This window comes from Cnephaeus nilssonii (assembly GCF_951640355.1).
Source record: "Cnephaeus nilssonii genome assembly, chromosome: 8".
In the NCBI taxonomy this organism is placed as follows: Eukaryota; Metazoa; Chordata; class Mammalia; order Chiroptera; family Vespertilionidae; genus Cnephaeus; species Cnephaeus nilssonii.
In genome coordinates this window covers 26,531,385-26,554,327 of record NC_137079.1, presented here as the reverse complement: position 1 = coordinate 26,554,327, position 22,943 = coordinate 26,531,385, and the positions used below count along the sequence as shown (strand labels likewise).

At 39.5% G+C, this 22,943-nt stretch overlaps 1 protein-coding gene across 1 annotated transcript; it reads right to left on the bottom strand.

The window, feature by feature from the left end:
- Positions 1–208: 208 nt before the first annotated feature.
- POLB (DNA polymerase beta) lies at positions 209–22,925 on the bottom strand. Its single transcript, XM_079778471.1, has 14 exons — positions 22,711–22,925; positions 22,307–22,364; positions 20,268–20,334; positions 17,937–18,011; positions 16,648–16,706; positions 15,012–15,061; positions 12,921–12,972; positions 10,474–10,528; positions 10,306–10,378; positions 8,480–8,550; positions 7,400–7,486; positions 2,296–2,360; positions 1,658–1,797; positions 209–443 (listed from the first exon to the last, which is right to left on the bottom strand). Exons 1-14 carry the CDS (start codon positions 22,769–22,771, stop codon positions 349–351), a joined length of 1,008 nt encoding a protein of 335 aa, XP_079634597.1. The 5' UTR covers positions 22,772–22,925; the 3' UTR covers positions 209–348.
- Between the last annotated feature and the right edge of the window lie 18 nt (positions 22,926–22,943).

Sequence of the window (22,943 nt, the reverse complement as noted above, 5' to 3'; positions counted from 1 at the left end):
CTTGTAATCAGTAATTAGGAGGAAAGAAAGTAGGAGTAATGTTGGTTTATAGCGTAAGGGAAGAAAATGAGAAAATAAAAATTTGCATTGAAGACTTGCTTTCATCTCATCTCTTAATTCTCTCTAGTAAACCCTTAGTAAAGTGTGGTTAAAAGTTTTTAATTTAAATACGTTTTCTAATAAAATCAGAACAAGATCATCTGATAATAGTGCATGAGGTTTTATTGACTATGGTACAAGCTAAAACAAGAAGAAACAATCATTTAAAAACACCAAAGACCCTTACATAGCAAAGGTTAAGAAATAAATTAAGACTCCTGTTGGGCTGTGCTGGGGGAAGGACAGGCCTCATTCACTTCGATCCTTGGGCTCTCGGTATTTCCACTGGATGTAGTCAAAGATGTCTTTCTCACTATCCACTGGCAGGGGTTCTCCAGCAACTCCTACAAGAGACAAAAGAATCAAAAGTTTTAGAGGGTTCAGGACTGACAGTTGTATAGGACATACTTGTAGAAAACAAAGAAAATGGTAGCCAAGCCACTAAAAAAAGATCTTGCCCGCCCCCATCCTGCCACATGAGCTGTGGCTGAGGTTTGTCACATATACCCCAGAGCTACAAAAGGAACCTGAGTGTGCCAACCACGGCCTCTGAAGTTATCCAATTCATGATGTTCTTCTCTGCTGGATCTCCGTGGGAGTCTCCATGGATTATATAAAATACTCTGGTTAGTTCCTCTGCAACTCAAAATGGGGTTTCTAGACTAGCAACTGGCATCACCTGGAAGCTTACTAGTAATGCAGACACTTGGGCCCCACTCCAAAGCCCACTGAACTGGACTCTGCATTCAATGGGGTAGTCACGTGGTTTGTATACACACTGCCATGTGAGAAGTACTGCCCTAGTCTACCAAGGAAGAAAGCCAGATTTTATACTTTTTAGGACAAAATAACAAAATTTCCATTTTCCTAGTACAGAACAGTAAACTACATAGTATATTGTGAAATGTTAACAAGATCAATAAAGCTGAGATTAAGCTATTATTACTCTTTAATTTTAAAGCATGGGGCCAAGCCCTGACCGGTTTGGCTCAGTGGATAGAGCGTCGGCCTGTGGACTGAAGGGTCCCGGGTTCAATTCCGGTCAGGGGCATGTACCTTGGTTGCGGGCATATCCTCAGTAGGGGGTGTGCAGGAGGCAGCTGATCTGTGTTTCTCTCTCATCGATGTTTCTAACTCTCTAAGCCCTCTCCCTTCCACTCTGTAAAAAATCAATTAAATAAATAAAGCATGGGATCAAAGCTACCAGATTTGGCTCGGCACTAAAAGCAATGATACCTGGATTCTTCAGAAGTCTTAGAGATACATTTTAATCAACAAAACACTTAGACCAATAAAGTTTATTTTTACTGACCATCACAGGTAGAAAGAATTTAACCCACTGTGATAGAGCTAGAATTAATTCCTGTCATCACGGGCCTTCAAGTGAGAGCCTGGGAACATAAATGGATTAAAGCCCCTAACAATACAAAGAAACTAATTAACTGGCATAGTTATTTAAAGGCTTTTTAGAGAAATCGAAGTTGCTAAACCAAAATACCTTGAAAATAACTTTCTCTTCAGATGACTGGGGTTTTCTCTAAGGAACACAAATACTCACCAGTGACTCCTAGGGGACGGATTGTGTATTCATTGATTGTGAAACCCTTTTCTAAGGCATGAGTTCGCATATTCTTATTGAAAATATCACTCCCAGTGAAATAGAGAACACCACAGTAATATTGATCCTTGGGTATCAACCTTAAAAAAAAAAAAAAGCAATAGAGAAATCTTCTACTACACATTTCAAATGTAGCAAAAATAAGACTCTTAAAATCAGTAAGATACAAAGCACCTAAAATATTAGACTATGTGGTCACATAACCTGAAAAGGAGACTATCATTAGGTAAACCATTCAAACTACCCAAACCCTGCAGTTTAGGTTTTAGTAAACTATGCTCTGCAAGAGGTGTGGAGAAATGAAAAGCAGTGTCACTTATTACAATAACTTTCCCCAGGGAGGAAATGACTTTTGAGCTATGGAAGGCATCCTGATGAGATGGATAGCTAGAGAAAATAAATTAGATTCTGTAGACAGTTATTATTTCTACATTTTCAGGCTAAACATTTTCTACAGCAGAAACATAAGGTACTTCAGAATGAAAAGGGATTCTGGATATTTATGTAAATTCCAAGATGAATAGAGGAAGGGGGGAACGGAAAAAAGAAGGGAAAGTTAATAGGTCAGCAACAAATACCTGATATCAATTCTCCTGTGTGGATATTCCTTTCCATCATTTTTACTGGGAAGCTGGCAAACACCCTAAAATGGATATTTAAAAGAGTATTTAATGATATTTTTAAACTGAAAGCTTAATTTTAATTAAATGTTATTAAATGTGAGGTAAGTTTTGTTTATATGGCGGCAGTTTTCTAATTTGGAGCACTTTTAACTTAGTTTTTCTATGCACTGTACATTATCACTACCTTCTTATTACACTTTCTGATAATTAAAGAACTACATGAAACAGCAGGCAAGGATGAGAGTGATGAGGATTTGGCCTTTGTGAATTCTAAACAACAAGCTAATTGAGGAAAGCATCAAACATGAAAGACAGACCAAAACAAACAGAAAAAAAGCAACTTGGAAGAAATGATTATTTAGGAAAAAGAAAACAAATAAAAAAGCTATTAGAGGAAAAAGTAGGAGAGTTTGAAATTGTGGATACCTCTCAGAAATGAGAAGACCAAGAGAAGAATAATCTAAGATAAGAAAACCAGGGGATTATTTTCTTCCTTCTCTACAAGTGAGTTTTCATTATACTTCTAGTTTTCAAACAGATATTTTCAAGGTCTGTTTTGTTATCTTTTCCTTTTTCAGAAAAATAGGCAAAAATTCTGGACTAGTCAGCAACCCATAAATATGTTTAAAAAAAAACTACAGACATAAATAAATTTAAAAGTAAAACTTTCAAATGCCACATTCTAAGAAAAATATACAAGTGTCAGGCTTCTGATTCTAAAAAGTAGTTGAGTTGGTACACATAACACTAAAAGCCATACTTTTTCACTCAGCAACATAGAAAAGTTAAAATCTAAAATCCAAAATGGGTTACTATGGCTGAAAGATTAATGAAACCTATTTATGTTCAAAATATGAAACCTACCTTCTTTGGCATTAGTAAGTTCCAACTCAACCTTCAAATGAATCAGAAACTACTTCTATCTGGAATTACCATGAGGTATTACCTTTCAGATATGGATGTTTCGATGCCACAGGCAATGATCTTACTGTTCATCACATCAGAACTAGGTCTTCATCTAATGGCTTTGTTCCTTTCTTCAAGGCTAATTTTATTTCCTGCACTTTTTCTGAAGTGCTAGTGTCAAAGAATTTCTCTGTATTATTGTACACTAGTGGCCTGGTGCATGAAATTCGTATGGGGGGGGTGCCCCTCAGCCCAGCCTGCACCCTCTCCAATCTGGGACCCCTCGGGGGATGTCCGACTGCCGGTTTAGGCCTGATCCCAGAGATTGGGCCTAAACCGGCAGTCGGACATCTCTCTCACAATCCGGGACCACTGGCTCCTAACCGCTCACCTGCCTGCCTGCCTGATCACCCCTAACCGCTCTGCCTGCTGGCCTGATTGCCCCCAACTGCCCCCCTTCTGGCCTGATCGCTCCCAACTGCCCCCCCCACCAGCCTGCTCACCCCCAACTGCCCCCACTGCCATCCTGCTCACGCCCAACCGCCCCCCTGCCATCCTGCTAGCCCTCAACTGCCCCCACTGCCAGCCTGCTTGCCTCCAACGCCCCCACCTGCCGGCCTGCTCGCCCCCAACTGTCCCCCTGCCGTCCTGCTCACCCCCAACTGTCCCCCTTGCTGGCCTGCTTGCTCCCAACTGCCCCCCCCCCCCCCCGTGCCGTCCTGCTCGCCCACAACTGCCCCTCCCCACTGTCCTGCTTGCCCCCAACTGTCCCCCTGCCAGCCTGCTCGCCCTCAACTGCCCCCCCCCCCCCGCCGGCCTGACCACCCCCAACTGCCCTCCCCTCCTGGCCTAATCACCCTTAACCGCCTCTGCCTCGGCCCTGCCACCATGGCTTTGTCTGGAAAGACGACAGGAAGGTCTCCGGGTCTAATTAGCATATTACCCTTTTATTAGTATAGATTATTTATTAGATAGAGTGGATTAGTTTTGTTGACATTTCAACTAGGTAGCTTCATGCAAGTGTCTGAAATAAAGCTCTTCTCAATACCTTAGGGTAGTCAAGGTACCTTCTATTATCTCTTTAATCCTTACTGTAGATATTTCACAGAAAATCATCCAAGGGCAAACTTGCACAAAATGTTAAAATTTGAATGGTACTCCTCATATATAAATCAAACAGGCATCAAAATGCAGAGGAAATTGTTTTGTTTTTCTTTCAAATAGTATATGCACAGGAGAATAGCTCAATTATCTAAAGACCATGATTTTACAAGAAGATTTGGAATAACCCTGGCTTCCCTAAGGTTTGATTACTATTAAAGGAATTAATGCTTTGAAGATAACTTGAAAAACACATGAATGGTCATAGTTGTAGGAACAAGAGGTTTTAAAATCAAGTGGGTATGGAATGAGAAGGGTTTATTTCATTTTATAAACTGAATTCATTTTGCAGCCAACTTCCTTTCAGAAACCTAGAGATCGTAACTTCTTGGATATCTCTGCTAATGTTCATGCACTTAGGGTCACTGCTCTCTCTTCCCCCCAGGTATCTGCTTGGCTAAATCTCTTACCTCAAGTCTTTCCCCAAGTCTCATCTTCTCTGCCTCTGACTAGCCTGTATAATACTGTCTCCTGCACGCCCATCTCCCCATGTCCTGCTCTCCCCTTTCTTTTTAAAAAGTAGTAATTATTATCTTAACCTAACACACTATACAATTTACTTACTTATTAAGTTCACCATTATTAAATCCCTTCCCACACTCCCCAAATATAAGTTCTACTTAAATTCACTGATATATCCCAAACTCCTAGAACCTGGAATGTAGTAGATGCTTAATACATATTTGCTGAACTGACTGAATATACCTTCTCACCCTATTAACACTCATTCTCCCCATTTTGTTCTTTCATATCATGAACAGTAAGGTCTGACCCAGCCTACTCTGTAGCAGTCCCTGGAATTTGGCTGCCCATGCACTTCCTAGGCAAAGGTCTTTTTCTTTTTAACTGAGCAGCTACTAGGAAACCCATTTCCACCACTGTCAGTAAATCTTTATGCTCACATATACTTGGCTACCCACCTTTCCTTTTTAGGTTATACCCAGCCCACTAGCTTAAATTTTCCTTGTATTCTTGCTAGCTGGATTACTACCACCTTTGTTGGTTTTTCCTCTGGATGTCTCTGAGCACCAGCAGAATACTGTTCAGATTGTAAAAAAATAAATAAATAAAAGCTTCTGCTATAAACACCTTCCATGTTGCTAAATCTGAAAGCAGCTGGTGTACTTCCCAGTAGGGATCCCAGTGCCTCTCACAGAGATGACTACTGGAGGAGAGTGAGGCCAGAAGGGAACCAGAACATGCCCAGGCATACAAGGACACTCCTACTATGAAAAAAAAATCCAACCTGTGTAGCTCATATTGTTTTTAGGATTTTTATCTGATTGAATGTACTTTAATTGTAAGACTTATACATATTTATTTTGAGTAAATTAAAATCAATCTAAATTTTAAAAAGATGTTCATGGAGCATATATAAACCCTATTTTAAATAAGACCTCATTTGTGTATATAGTGTTAGAAACAGAGTAAGAGCTCAAAATCTGACAGATTCAGGAAAACATATTTAATTCTCAAAGACTGACTAGAATTTTTATTCTTACCTTTCCCAAAGTTCTTTTGAAAACACTGATAAAGTGTGACTAACTTAAGCAATACACTTTCATAGCCCATAAAAATCACCAGGCTGAATTTAATAACAATGTTTCTACATGTTAAATATACATACCATAAAATTACCATTTTAACCATTTTCATCTGCCCCAAGTTAAATTATGTACCATTAAACAATAATTCCCCATACCCCTCTCCGCCCAGACCCTGGCAACCACCATTCTACTTTCTGAATGACATGATATTTCAATTATCTATCTCAACCATCTTCTTCTAGTATTGGTTAAAACCATCGTCAAATTTATGCATGAGACTTGCTAATTCTATCATGTCTATTCTCCAAAAGATGTCTTTTTCCTTTCAGTTATGGAACTTGGAAAAAGGGGGGCACCAAGGAAAGGGAATACAAATGATCTATATTATAAAGAGGTAATATGCAAATTAGGCCGGGACTCTGTAACGGGTCACGACCAGACAGGAGGAGGTTGCGTGCGCAGGTGAGTCCCGAAGCGGAGACGGAGACAGAGGCAGCGGGGCCTGCCTGAGCCGGCACAGTGGCTCAGGCGGCCCTGGAGTGGACACAGGCAGGGGAGCCGGGAGATGCTGCAAGTTAGGCACGGTCCCGGCCCCCCGCAGCGCCGGTCCAGCCTTCTGGGGCGCCGATCTGGCCTGACACCCGAGGCAGATGGTGCTGCGCGAGTCAGGCGCCGGTCCCGGCCCCCTGCGGGGTGCCTCCTCGCACAGCAGGAGGCGGGGCACCCCTCGCATGATTTCAATCACACGCTGGGCCTCTAGTGTACATATAAGTGACCAGTAGAATAAAGGTAAGCTTTTAATACCTTAATCCTAGATTTCTATTTGCTTTCCTGTTAATTTTTATACAGGGCCATTTATTAATGTTTTTAATCCATTTGCCATTTTTCTTGAATCTTTAAATTTTAATTCCCTATAAGGACTACAGGATTTTGACAGTTCATCATGATGGGTTTCAATTTGAAAATCTCTGCAAGTGTCTCCCTCTATGAACTCCCCTACTTATCATTCCACACAACATGTTTCTTTCCCTGTGTGTTCTAGCACATACCTTGATTCCTTTTCTTTCTTTGGTATTATAATAAATTAACATTCTTTAGGAAATTTTAATCTCACTTATTTTAAAGAATTCTGAGTCAGAGAATATAAAAACATTTGTTATTTTAGGGAAAAACTTATATGTCAAGGTCATTATGGATATTTTAAAAATAGCAGAGTATACCTAATGATCTATTCCAATGGCACAGATATTTACAAGTGGGGAATTTAAAACAAAATTCTTTACTAAAATAGTCTGAGATTAGCATTCTGCTAATTCTTCTTGTTTAAGGCCTCATGGATATTTACTGACTGTAACATTAAGCTACAGTGAGGTCACACCCTCACAACCATTACTGAACAGTCTTTAAAGTTTTTTTCTGATGTGTTAACTCAAACGAGTACTTACCATGAATTTTGTTTCACCTTTTGACAGAGTATCTGTAATAAAACAGACCTTTTGTAACTGCTCCACAACACGATGTAACAGTTTTGGCTGTAGAATCATAATTAGGGAATAAGAAAAAGAACAATTACTCTGTTATGGCAAGAAAACATTTTTAACACAAGTTTTCTGATGATCTGTGAAGAAATGCCTATTTTCCTATGTTCTGAGTAAGTACTTTTTTCTTTTAACAGGAAATTCATCTTATTAAATGAAATTTATCTTTAGATACCATCATCTTTCACCAATATCATGATGCGCCCAAACAAACATCATTTGTGTGTTTATCTGTTTCATTAAAACAAAAAAGTTAGCTGTTTCATCTTTAAAAGGCATATATTCCAAAATAAAAAATGTTTTGCCTTCTTGGGATTTCTAATAGAGGTAAAGTTTCTAAATACAATATTTTTTAATAAAAAAAAATTCCTTTAATGAAAATCTGATTATACAGAGTATTTTTAAAATATCTATGATAGACAATAAATAATTCTGAAAATATTTTACTAAATTTCATCTTTCAAATGTTAGATTGTCCATCCAATTCCTTGTAGAAAAGTATGCACCCCTTTCAACAACTTACTTTTTGCCTTTCACATAATTCAATCAGTACCAAACAATTTGACTTTTCAGAAAGATTAAAACAAAAACTTAGGCCTGGCCAGCATGGCTCATTGGTTGAGCGTTGACCTATGAACCAAGAGGTCACGATTCCATTCCTAGTCAGGGCACATGCCCGGGTTTCGAGCTCGATCCCCAGTAAGGGGCATGCAGGAGGCAACCAATCAATGATTCTCTCTCATCACTGATGTTTCTCTCTCTCCCTCTCTCTCTGAAATCAATAAAATATATATTTTTAACCTTTTGCACTCGGATGTCAAGTGTGACTCGACACGGTTAGCATTAGAATAAAGGAATCGAGAAAAAAGCGAGTGCAAAGGGTTAAAAAATAAAACAAAAACTTATTCTGAAAATGGACAACTATCATTTAGAAAATGATGCTCATTGCTATGTAAGATTGATCACATTGATTATAAATTGAAGTACCTGTTTGTTTGACTCAGAGGTAAAACTTGGATGGGTCAGAAGAACATCCATGTCACCACTGGACTCTGCACCTATGATAACAGAGAAAACTTATGGAATTCTTCACGTAAATTTACCTATGAGACAAACAGAACCATGGGGATGACACACATAGAAGGGCCTTACTTCTCATAGCATGTGGCTTGCTGTGTATCAAAGTCTAAGTTTTGAAAATATTGACTCCAAGGCCCTACCCAAGGAGATTCTTATTTAGTAGGCTTGCAGCAGGGTACGGCAATGTGTATATTTTTTAAAACTTCCTAGGTGTTTTTGATGCACAGACTTGTTAACTCTAATCTTCTCATTCTGCAAATATGGAAAACAGGACGTGGAGAGACAAACTTACTTAAAATCATGTAGTGACAGAGTTGGCCTGAGAACCCAAGTATTTTGGCCCCAATCCAACGTTCTTTCTACTTACCAGTAATTATAGTTTTAGTACTTTTCTATCCCCAACTCTAGATTCTTACAGCAGCTACCCAGAGAATTGCTTTATAGCCTATCACCTACTTCCAAGCAAAACTCCAGAGTGGCCAGAGATTCAGTCAGATATCTTTCTAAAAGTTTTAAATAAAATTTTTCTATTCTAATTGTTAAAGTTTATATTTTTAAACTTATGTTACCCTTCCAAATTTTTGAGACCACAATTGTATAGTTCTAGCTTTGCTCGTATTCACATAGTAAATGGACATCAGCAGAACCTGGTTGTTGTGAGAATTGGTTTTGAACTGGTGCTTCTGAGACATTATTCTTAGATCCATTACAGAAAACTTAGAAAATACAAAAAGTAAAACAAACAAACAAAAACTACCCACAGATTCACTAGCATCTAGCCAGACAACCACTATTCGGATTTTAACACACCCAAAATTATTATAAATTTTTATTAAAATTGGTCACTAAAATATCATCCTACATAATAAAAAGGTAATATGCAAATTGCATCACTCCGCTACGCCCACGATTGGGCCAGCTGGAGGCGCGGGGGGCGGGACTCAGGGTGGCCGATTGGCTGGTGGTAGGAGCGGGGGGCGGGGACTCGCGAGTCCCCGCCCCCCGCTCCTCCCGCCAGCCTAAACGGCCGGCGCTGCGGGAGGACCCATGGGGCCGGCGGAAGATGCTGGTGGCGGAACTCGGGGTGGCCGATTGCGTGGCTGCGAGCACCAGTTTTCCGCCAGCACCAGTTTTCCTCTGGCCACCCCCAGATCGGAGCACCTCCCGAGTCCCGCCCCCAGCCTTCGGGAGGCGCTCCGATAGGCGGGTGGCCAGACGAAAACTGGTGCTGGCAGCCAGGTGAAGGAAAGTCTATTTCACGAAACTTCATGCAATGGGCTTCTAGTCCTATAATAAATCCAGTATGGATTTCTCTAATTTTTCATATATATTTCCATCTACAGATAAATAAACTTAGCTAATACTACTGGATATAAGTAAATCTGTTAAGTAACACAAATTACATCTTTTTTGTTGTTGTTGTTAATCCTTACCCGAGGATATTTTTCCACTGATTTTTAGAGAGGGAGGAGCAGAGACAGAGACAAACATAGATGTGAGAGAGACATCTATTAATTGCCTCCCATATGCACCCGGAACAGGCCAGGAATCAGCCTGCACGTACCCTTGACCAGAATTGAACCTGAGAAGCTTCAGTCTGTGGGCTAACGCTCTATCCACTGAGCAAAACTGGCTAGGGCACAAATTACATCTTTTTAATCCATGTTTTTTTATATACACTAAGCAATTTTAACATCAAGGCATGAATAACCTGAGATTAAGAAGTGTATTACCTCTTCTGAAACTGCCACAGACTGTAGCAATGTATTCAGAATCCACTTTTTTAACTTCGTTTAGTACAATATCCTAATAGGAGAAAAATTAAGTCAGTATTCTAAAAATGGTTTTTCAGAGTGACACTGTCAATTCTAATCAAAGAATACAATTCAGCACACTCTTACTTGCATTTGTAACATCTCTTCACGAGGAATTCTTTTCTCAAAGTCCTCAAAATATCTATAAAGACAGAATAAATAGATAAGATTTGTGTGACATTTAAATCTTCTTAAAAATTAAATTTCCTACTATATCAAGTGTCCTTATACCATCAGATCATTAAAAAAATCAAGATTAAAATTCATTAAGACAACAGTAAAACTGAGGGTGGAGAAGGTTTATTCCTCAAACTTGATCAAAATCCTTACGTGCCATCCTTTCTGCTATTCTAGATACTCCATCTAAACTTATTTATAAATAAACTTCACATTCACATACCAAGAGTAAATAAATTTAAGTTAGTACACTTCCAAATTAGACTGTTCCCTATTGACAAGTCAAGGGGTTATAATTTATTGTCCTTAAATCATGTAAAATCATTGTATTTTAAAATATCTTAGTAGGATCTTGCAACATAAACAAACCCAGACATTATTCTAATTGAAAGAGGCCAAAAGACCACATATTGTATTATTTCATTTATATGAAATGTCCAGCATAGGCAAATCTATAGAGACAATAAGTAGATTAGTAGTTGCCAGGAGCTGGGGGGTAGAGGTGGAGGGTTGGAGAGAAATGGGAGTGACTGTTAATGGGTACAAGCAACAAAAATGCTCTAAAATTTGGTTAGTGACGGTTATACAACTCTGTGAATATACTAAAACCCCTGAAAAAGTAAACTGATGAACAAAATAGATCCAGAGACATGGAAGCATGCAACAGACTGACAAATCTCAAAGGAAGTGGAGGGGGAGGGGGCAGGAAGAGATTAACCAAAGAATTTATATACATATATGCATAATCCATGGACAATAACTCGGTGAAGGCCTGTAGAGGGAGAAGTGGGGAGGAGGGGAAGAGGGGAGAAGGAAGTCAAAGGGGGGAAAGGGGACAGCTGTAATACTTTCAACAATAAAGATAAATTTAAAAAATTTAAAAATAAAACCAATAAATTTGTACTTTAAATGGTTGAATTGTATGGTATACGAATTATACTTCTACAAGATTGTTATAAAAATATTATCTAAGTATGAAATAGCATCTAAGAATAAAGCACCGGCTGAAAACCAATTCTCACAACAACTAAGTTCTTTAGAAGATCTCTATTTACTATGTAAATGCAAGAAAAGTGAGACCTATACCACCCTGGTCTCTTAAATTGCTCAAATTTTTGGAAGGGCAGCGTAATAGTATGGTAAGGCATCAACAGAAAAGTGCAAGTTATTAGGCCTGAATCGCCAACAAGACTGTAAGACTAGAGGAAAGAAACATGCTTATGCATGAACATAGCTTATGCACTATGTATCCCTATCTAATAAAAAGGGAATATGCTAATTGACCCTCACACCATTGCAAAGATGGCAGCACCCACAGCCAATGAGGGAATATGTTAATTGACTGCTCCGCCCTCAAAGATGATGGTGCCCACAGACAATAAGGAGGGAATATACTAATTGACCACCCTGCCCTCAAAGATGGAGGCACCCACAGCCACAAGATGGCAGCGCCCAGTCCCCTCAGCCCTGCTGGGGTGGCAGGTGTGCGGCAAGGCTCCGCGCGCCTATCTCTGGAGTCACCCAGTCCCCTCAGCCCCCCAGCTGCCCAGGGCTGGCCTGAGGCACAGACAAGCCTTGGATGGCGGCTGCCCAACCTCCCAGGGCCGCCCGAGGCTCAGGTAACCAGGGCCGGCTGAGGCTTGCGCTGCTGGCAGTGGCAGCAGCAGAGGTGTGATGGGGCGTCGCCTTCCCCTTATGACCGGGTTGTCTCCCACCCCTGAGGGCTCCCGGACTGTGAGAGGGGCAGGCCGGGCTGAGGGACCCCTGCTCCAGTGCATGAATTTTCATGCACCGGGCGTCTAGTTTTAAATTATTAGAAAGGGGGTTCCTGATTATATCTGGTACACAACATAAATAATAGCTAATGCTGATATACAACATGCCTATTAGTTATTTCATTACTGTTATTTAAGTGCTTGGTATTTTTCTTCTTTTTTTGAAATTTAGTGTTTCAAGTTCATGTCCTATCTTCTGAGGTTGACTCTAAACTTCCTAAGAGCTACACTGAGCCTGTTTATATCCTTACCCCAGATCTAGTGTAGTGCTTTATATAATGAAAGCATGAAATAAACACCCACTGACTCACTGATACACTCAGTTCTATGAATTTTCAGAGGAAATTCCCTACAAAAGTTAAGAGAATTAGGGGAAAACTCTAAACAGGCAAACTAGAAAGCAGTAGCAAAACATGTGAATACAGGCATATTCTCTACAAGCGTCTGTAACAAATCTTAGCATTTCTGAATAGAGAAATGGTTGTTTAGCTAAGTTTGAAGAATTATTATGATGTATGAAAGAATGGCTATAAAAAATTTTACTTTTACGTTTCCAGTGTCAAAGAAAATTTGCCACCTTACTTCAGCCCAATTCGCTGATGATGGTTCAATTTATCTTCATTTTTTCTGAGATCTGTATAAAAGATAAAGTTGAGGTGCTGATTCAAACATTTTTGGGGGAAAAATGGTAAATTTAGTGATCCTATTTACAAAAAAAAACTACATGGAAAATACATTAAAATTACTTTGAAAAGACAGTAAAAAAATTTACCTAAAAAGAATTAGATAAAAGTGACTCTTCAAATTAACATAATAAAACCTAACAGTTATTTCATGATCATTTTTATTTCCTGAATCAAAAGTTCAATTAGTTACATGGAATAGTAGTAGATAAAACATACCAAGATCATACCAAATTTCACTGACTATAGCACAAAGCAGCCTTAATAAGAACTATATTGCTTAATTTATGGTTAACAGCAGCAGTAGTAACCACAACTTCTGAATGTATTATGAGTAACTAAGTTCATTTGTATTGCTCATTTGTTTATTCACTCCTTCATTTAGTTAACATTTATTGAGTACCAGTTTGTGTAGGAACTGTGCTAAAAATACTGTTAAAAAGAGATGTGTTTTTATTTTTTTATTTTAAAAACTGTCATATCCTAACATATCTTAAATATAAAAGTGACTTAGTTCCACTTAGATGTTCCTTTATTGGGCATAAATACAAGAGTAAGCTTTTAAAGATAAGTATGCTTCACAAGCTATTCCTATAATCACCCATATATTCACATAAATTCTCTCTGGAAATATAAAATGGAGAAAAATAAGTATCTTTATAATATATGGAGTACTTAATATTTCTCATAGTTGTATTTACACAGAAAACAATGAAGTATATGACTGAAATGAAACAGGAATATTGAGTTTGTTTTATGGATATGATATATCAACCATTATTTTATTACAGATCTGTGAAATGAGAATGTAAAAACCCTACAAAAGTTAAGAGAATAAGGGGAATTAGAGTAGATCCTTCACACTCCCAAGGGATACAACTAAATACCTTTGAAAAACTAATGCTTGACCCCATTTTCAGTATTTCACTCAGATAAACCATATATGCCACAAGCAGAAAAGTACAACCCTCCGAGATGCAGATGTAACAGAGGTCATTAACTAGCCATGTGACTCTCACAAATTCTTAGTAATATTACTAATTAACCATCCTTCTTAAGAGTCGGTTACTATTTTTAATTACTTTAGCAGGTACCAAGCTTTGTGCTAAGTGCTTTACATATATTATTTCATTAAATCACATGAGACAGAGATTATACCATTTTGTAGCTGAGAAACTGAAGCACCAATCATTCATTCTAATGAACTCATTGCTTACAAGTAGTTGAACCCACGAATATTAAACCCTAAATGCCAGATATACTGTAATGAATCTATACATATATATGCCCTTGAAATGTATGAAGAAATAAATTATATTTAAATGATTGCTATATTAGATTTAAGAAAAGTGTTTTACAATTGCTATTTTTATCACTTCTTTGAAAGCAAAAATTCAATAAGCAATATAAGACTCTTACAGAAGCTTTCTCAATATACAAAATTGGCTTTTAAGCTGAATGTGTAGGACTTTGTTGTTTAAAATTTTATTAACGAACAAAGTTTATTTACATCAATTAAAATCTGCAATTAAAATCATTGCCTTAAAACCAAAAGCCACTTTTTGCTCTTCTTGATTTTCTTCTGAGTTAAGATGGGAATCTAAACTACTCTGTATATCTATTCTCTAATGTAGAGTTAAAAAAAAAATCCATATCATTTGTATCTAATTGAGAGGGGTTTTTTTGTTTTGTTTTTTAATATGTTTTTATTGATTTCAGAGAGGAAGGGAGAGGAAGAGAGATAGAAACATCAATGATGAGAGAGAATCATTGATCGGCTGCCTCTTGCACACCCCCCACTGGGGATCGTGCCCGCAACCTAGGCATATGCCCTTGACTGGAATTGAACGCAGGACCCCTGAGTCCACAGGCCAATGCTCTATCCAATGAGTCAAACCAGCTAGGGCAAGAAGGGATTTTTTCAAGTTCTGGTTTGTTAGAGCATTAACAGTCAGTCAGGACCACATTTAATCTGGAATTACATACTCACCTTCTAATGTTTTAATTCCTTCATCTACAAACTTCCTTGCAGCAGATGGACTACAAGAAAGAAACACATTATTTCATATCAAGTGAAACTCAGGATTCTTGAAACAAATAATTATGTCTTCTCTTGTCAAACATAAAAGAGTTACTATTGAAGTGAACAAGACTTGCTAAAATGGTGTATGGTAATTTGGGTAATGTTCAATTTCATCCAAAGAGAGGAATTCTTGAAGCCTCAATCTCGGAATACAACCATAAACTTAGACATGAAAAAGATATCTCAACAGTTAGGTGGCCTTATGCCCATGTCTTTTACCCATAAAAGGCATACAGGTACTTGAAAACTGTTCATTCATTCATGAGATTTGCTGAGGGCCTAATATGTACCAGATAACACTGCTAGGTGCTAAAAATACAACAGGAATAACACAAATAAGGGTGCTGGTCTTACCTACTTACATCCCAGTGGGTAGAGAGAGTGAATAAATACATATATAAGCAAATAAAAAAAATATCTGGCAGATGAATGAAAATAGAGAAACATAGCAGAGTGGTTAGGTACTACTTTAGATTGGGTGGTGAGGGAAGGCCTCTGAGATATTTAAACTGAGAATGGAATGACAAAGAGCCTATTCACAGAAGCTGATATTCATGGCAGGAAGACAATGTAGCTTAGAAAAAACAGAACTGAAAAGGGAGTCAGGAAACAGTTCTAATTCTGATTCTGCCACACTTATCTCACTTTCTGTATGCAGTTTTCTTGTCTGAAAAAGGAGAACAATATAATAGATACCCTATAAAACAACTTTTAACTAACATTGCATAATTGCCTTGGGTCCCCAAGGAGTCAAGCTCATTTTCAGTAGATTAAGTTTAAGAATTTAATCTATTTTAGAGTAACATTCATAAAGATATTGCCATATAAATCATCATTATATCTAAAAAAAATTCTCATTCCACGAAGATGAGAGTTTAAGTAAAGCATTACAGCCTTAATATTTCAATGTTCATCTTTATTTTGTCTAGTGTCAAAGAAGCCTCCTTTCATGCTAGTTCAAATTTTAAGATAAAGATCCCGTCATTAAAAAAATGTTTGAGAGCTTGTTTCAAATTTATAAGGTACTATGCTAGGTGCTGTGGAAAAAAAAGCTTAAATGTTTAAGATATCATGCTCAAAGAGGCAAATGAGTTTTAATCTGGAGAACACAATAAGATGTACGAAGAGCAAGTATTAGTGGAGTTTAGAGGAAGAAGAAATCATTTCCAGCTGGGGAATCAAACTGGCTTCATAAAGGAGGTAACACTAGCCTTGGATGAGGCTTTCACAGTCACGACAACATCTAGAGAACCAGCCTCAGACAAGTAACATATGGAAGAGCAAATTGTATGGGCAAAGGCACAGGCGTGGAAAGAGGCAGGTTTTGAAGAGAAACAGCATGCACTTTAGTTTGGCTGACATAAAAAATTAAACCAACCCCACATTGTGTCTGTTTGAAAAATAGTTCTTGCCCTGGCTCAGTTGGTTGGAGTATAATATCGTAGACCAAATGGGTGCTGGTTTGAAATCCTTCCTCTCTCTCTAAAATCAATAAAAACATATCCTTGGGTGAGCATTAAAAAAAAAAAAAGATAGTTCTTACCCAATGCCAGTAACTCGAGTCAGGAAATTGATAGATGAACTTGTATCATCCTGCCGAATCTGTAAGGGGGGGAAAAAAGCATGACAATGATTTAGGAATGCTTCAACGCCTCCAATGATCTTATTGGAAACATACCAATACTTACATGTGTCTGGATAACCCTTAAAGGAGTATTCATATATAACCTAGGTGGTTATAAGTGACTAGAGGCCCAATGCACAAATTCCTGCACGGGTGGGGTTCGGCCGGCTGGCCCCAATTGGGGTGGATCGGGGCCGAGCCTGTCGGGAGGATGGCCTACCCCGATTGGGCCAATCAGGGCCGGCTTGGGGGAGGGGCCATGGGAGGTTGGCCAGCCGGCCCCATCCCTGATTCGGGTTCGCTGGCCGCAGTGGGCTTCATAGCGACCAGTCCTTCCGGTTGTTCCGGCGTTCCGGTCCCTGGCTTTTTATATCCTACCTAATAAAATAGTAATATGCAAATTGACCGCACCTTTGCTACGCCCAAGCCACACCCACCAGCCAAAGCCACACCCACCAGCCAATCAGGGCGAGTATGCAAATTACCCAACAAAGATGGCGGTTAATTTGCATACGCTGAGAGAGGGAGGAGTGAAGACTGAAGACAACTTAGAAGGAAGACGGAGGAAAAGCGGAAAGCAAGATGGCTGCCAGAGGGAAAGCCCGGGCGGGGCGGGGCGGGGCGGAGTGGGGCGAAGCGGGGCGGGTGGCAGCGGCGCGGGTGCAGGTGTGGCGGCCGCAATAGCGGTGGCAGCGGCAGCGCATGCGGCCGCAGCGGCCGCTTGCAGGATTTTTCCTGCAAATGGGCTACTAGTATATAGATAACAGAGCAGCTAAAGATGTCTCATCTCTAACTTATCCAATACTCTTAAAAGACATTCATGAAAAACCAGAAGTGATGTAATTACTCTCACCAGAGTGAAATAAAACCATAAAAATACTTGGAAGAGTTTAAGCATTGAAGTTCTAAAAGATAACACCTTTTAGTCAAAGTTTATAATCTCCCTCCTAAATGGTTCTGGAAATATGAAGATAATTCTATTATATATGTTAATAGTCTCTTAATTGCCACATAAAATAAGTGAACATTCTATAGAATATTCAAATTTTTTAAAAATAGGACACTCAAAGCCATAAACTCCCCTCTTCTCTTTTCCTTCTGAGTCTCTAGAGTCAGTGACATCAATCACCTGCAATGGTGCTCCAAGATAGCTGCCATAAAGACAGACACAATAATCAAATAAGCAAATAAATATGTTAAAATTTTACCTTTTCCAGTTTACGCAATTTTCCAGTTGCTAAAAACTCATCAATCTTTTCAGCAATTTTTGTTCCAACGCCGGGCTACATAAAAAATTAAAAACACAGAAGTCATGTAAATGTAATGTTTTCCAAATCTCTAAAAATTAAAGTACAAAATTAGAAATTAAAAACAAATGATTATCCTATGACCAGTTTTGAAACAAAGAACAAAGAAATTGGGCCTCAGTAAAAAATATAAAATACTTAAATGATTGACAAAAGAGAAACCCTAGCAAAACAATTCTAAATGACTTGCTTTTTAAAAATTAACTTCTGTGCCTGGCTGGTGTGGCTCAGTGGTTGAGCAATGACCTAGGAACCAGGAGAACACGGTTCAATTCCTGGTCAGGGTACATGCCTGGGTTGCAGACTTGATCCCCAATGGGGGGAGTGCAGGAGGCAGCCGATCAATGTCTCTCTCTCTCGTGGACGTTTCTATCTTCTATCCTTCCCCCCTCCTCTCTAAAATCAATAAAAACATTAAAAAAAAAAGGGGGGGGGCACTGCTCAGGTTTCTCATTTTCTATGTCAGAAGATACTGACCCAAAGCAATTTAGAGCCAGGCTATTTTTTATAACTAATATTATGGAGTATAAGGTAAAATACTTATTCTGAAAATCGCAGATTTCTAGAATTATGGAGAAGCACTCATATGCATCAGAAAGTAGGTCTGTTCAAAAATAACAGTGAAAAAATAATAATAGTGAAATGGAATAAAAATGACATTTTCATATTAAGTCCAATCTTATGCAAAAGGAATTTTGGGTACTTCTGTGTTCTTTTTAGGGATATACCATAACTGAGATTTGGAATGAAGTGCATCAAAGTTTGCCAGAAGTTTGCCTTTAATAAATGATTGGGCTATTTGCAATTAACATAAAAAGGGAAATTCAATGGTGATTAAAGGGGAACAGAATGGGAGCAGAAGTGGCTTCTGAGGTTTAACACTAGGTCAGTTGGACAATATAGAAACTTAGAATGAAAGTCTAATGTATTTATAACTTGCATGGCTCATCTACTTGGGGATGATGTATTGATGTTGAGAACTATTATAACACAAAGGATTTAAAACCTAGACACCAGAGCATGATTTGTATCGAGTAATAAATTCAAGATGAAGATGTGGTACATGACTAAAGTGGATAATCTGTCACTTAGTCATAAAGTACAAGATTTATGGTAATGTTAAGACTCTGAAAGACGAAAATATAAGAACAGTTATAGTTTACATTCTAAAGGCTCTCATGAGAAAATTAAGGACAATCAAATAGTAATATCTAAATTCTAGAGGACTTTGAAAACACATAGATAAAGAACAACAGAAGAAGGTGATAACTATCAGGATCTAGACTAATCAAAAGCCATGTCAGTTTGACATCTTTAAGGAAAAATGAATAAGCCATGGCCAGTTTGGCTCAGTTGGTTGGAGCATCATCCCATATACCGAAAGGTTGCAGATTCGATTCTGGATCAGGGCACATACCCAAGTTGAAGGTTCCATCCCCACTTGGGGCGTGTACAGGAGGCCACCAATCAATGTTTCTCTCTCACATCGATGTTCTCTTTCTCCCCCCACCCCCCCTTCCCTTCCCTCTAAGATCAATAACCATATCCTCGAGTGAGAATTTTAAAAAATAATAAAAGAAAAAAATGAAAAAGGTATGGTCCTTAATTTTTAAGAACTTAGAATCTTTTAGTGAGATTTAGATGAGAGAGAATAATCTGATTATCAATAGGTACACCTTCCTGGGATAATATTAACATTACTATTACAAATTATCAAGGATACGACCTTCTAGAAATTGTGACACTGCTAGCATACAGGGCTTTATGAAAATTACAGAGGACAGGGCTAAATGCCATAATATACAAAGGGGTTTAATCATGTGCTTATTAGCAGGTAAGATCTCTTTGGGAACTCTAACTCATGTAAGTTCCTATACGTGGGGATCAGAAAAAGGTAGCTGGGGACCAGATGTGCTGGTACCACTCTGTCTCCATACTCTTCTTCAGATTGAAAATGAGTGAGTACATGCATAAATGGAAGAAAACAGAGAAAACAGAGAAAAAAATTTAATTTAACACATGTTTAAAAATTTTTAAACTCATCCCTCTCCCAATCAAAACACTTTGAGCTTGAAGTATGCTTGAAGCAAAATAAATATTATTCCAATAAGTCAGTACAGTGAAATTTGCCTTGTAGGCCAAGGCAGCTTCAAAGAGACAAATTTAGTTTATGGGAGCCCACCAAATTCGTATATGTGTGAATTCGTCAATCAACTTGCTTACTAAACTTACCAGTTTCTTAGCTTCTGCTCCACTCTTTATTTTGTGTGGGTACTTTGCTATCACAGATGCTGCTTTCCTATAAGAAAAAAGGAAATTAGAAATCCAGTAAGATCTTAATTTTTCTTAAACTGGAATACACATACAAGCAAATATGCAGCTTAAACTATCACCGAGCTAATTCATTTTCCATATCTGTAAAACTTATTTTTTTAAAAAAACACACAGATGAGCTGAAACCACATACCTCTCTATTAGAGATATATCTTGAAAATCCTCACAATTGAGACCTCAAAATTACAACTAAATTACACAACAACTATAAAAAAGAACCAGTCAGAAATAAAGGATACACTAACTAAAATGAAGAATTAATTTACAGGGAATCAACAGTATAGTAGATGAAGCCAAAACTTGAATCAGCAATTTGGAATATAAGGAAGCAAAAAATACCCAATCAGAACAGCAAAATGAAAAAAGAATCCAAAAGGTGAGGATAGTGTAAGCAGTCTCTGGGGCAACTTCAAGCACACCAACATTTGTGTCATGGGGGTGCCAGAAGAAGAAGAGAGCAAGAAGTTGAAAACCTATTTGAAAAAAATGACAGAAAACTTCCCTAACCCGGTGAAGAAAATAGACATATAAGTGGAGGAAGCACAGAGAGTCCCAAATAAGATAAACCCAAAGATGCCCACCCCAAGACACATAATTAAGATGCCAAAAGTTCAAGTTAAAGAGAGAATCATAAGAGCAGCAAGAGAAAAGCAGTTAGTGACCAACAAGGGAGCTCCTGTAAGACTGTGAGCTGATTTCTCAACAGAAACTTTGCAGGCCAGAAGGGAGTGGCAAGAAATACTCAAAGTGATGAAAAGCAAGGACCTACTCTACCCAGCAAAGCTATCAATTAGAATCGAAGGACAAGACTAAACATTTCCTCTCTGAAGCCTGCTGTGACTCAAATTATAGGGTTGAAAATATCTCTTGACTACTACATCATCAAATGTGTGGATGATAGGACAATTACTTTCTATGGGAAGCCATAGGAGGTAAAGGGGAGAGTATAATCCTTTTTAAATTACGCTGGCTGGGAAGGGAAGGAGGAAGTTGAGTTCACTTTTGGAAAGGTAAAGATCAAGGGGATATAGACATAAAAAATCTGAAGAAAAGCCCAGTGCGATACATATTTGGAGTCACTGACATAACCAGTATACAAAGCCACCAAGAATGGTAAGATTGCCAAGAAAGTGAGAGGAGAGAGTCTCTGAGGGCAGATCTCTAGGCACTGCCATTTTAACACGGAAAACAAGAGGTGAAAGAACAGAAGGTTACGCCCTCACGGAAGTCAAGGGTAAGACATGAATAGAATGAGCTAGTAGTGGACGTCACTGAGAATCCGCTGAGATGTAGGTGAGGGCATCTGCAGAGGGTCGGCAGAACGGAAATCGTAGTGCAATGAGATAAGAAAAGATACCAGGGAGTCGGAAGGCCAGGCCAGGAACACAGATCACTCAAGAAGGTTAATTGTCAAGTGGAAGAGAGAGATAAGGTCCTAGTTAGAGGGGGAGTGAAGAAGATTGCTTTGTTTTTGCTTTTAAGAGCTGAGGGATTAGGATGTGTTTATAGGCCAAGGATCAGAAGCAAGTGGAATAATGTCTAGGGCCAGGCCCCCGGTGAGATGAACAAGGATGGGATCCGAAAAGGTGACAGGATAAGACACAGACGAACCAGAGGGGAAAATGTGTTTCCTTGAACCACATCTGTTTCCCAGCACAGTCCTCATGCACTGTCTTTCATTTACGTGGAAAGCAAACTGTATCTTCAGCAATTCATGTTTAAGTCCGAACTGGATTGAACTGATCTTACAGAGCTCTGCCCAAGTTCTCCCAGAAATATTGCAGTGAGGTACCACCAGCCAGTGCCTTCAGTCCTTGCTTTTTTTTTTTTTTTTTTTCTCCTCTGGCAGATGGCCCAAACATACACGGGCCCCTCCGCCCTGTTGATGGCCACATATCCCGGAAGGCAAGTTCCCAGAGAAGGCGGCACCGTCCCACCTGTACGCATTGTATTTGTGGATCGCCTGGTTCACGTTCTTCTCAAAGTTGGCGAGTTCTGAAAAGGCAACAAGAGGCTCGGGTGAACCAGAACCGCGAGTCAACAAACGAGAACCGAGTTTCCCAGAAGGGGAAGTAACAGCCTTTAATCTTCGAGGGCGGGGACACCCGCCCCTGCTCCGCGGGCCAAGCCCACAGCAGCCCCGGCGGTGACAGGGTTCCCAGCAGCGCTGACTGACAGCCAGCCACCGGCCACGGGCGCGGAAAGCAGGTCCGCACGAAGGTTACCCGCTGCCAGGGGGCCGATCCCATCCCCTGGGCTGTCGGGACGGGAAAGGGAGCAGGGAAGGCCAATGGGGTGGCAGGAACGAAGAAAGCCAGCGGCCCCCCGGCGCCGGGCTCACCTGTGAGCATGTCGGTGATCCCCCCGTTGAGAGTCTCCTGTGGCGCTTTCCGCTTGCTCATGGTGGCCTGCACCTGAGAACCTGAGGGCACCGAGCCAGGGACTGGGCCCCTCGCCCAGCCTGAAGGGGGACAGGGACGCGGAGAGGTGGGTAGGACCAGCCCAGCCCCCGTCCAGCCAGCGCGACCGGCTGAACAATGGCTGCCACTGACAGGAGGCGCGGCGCTCGGCGCT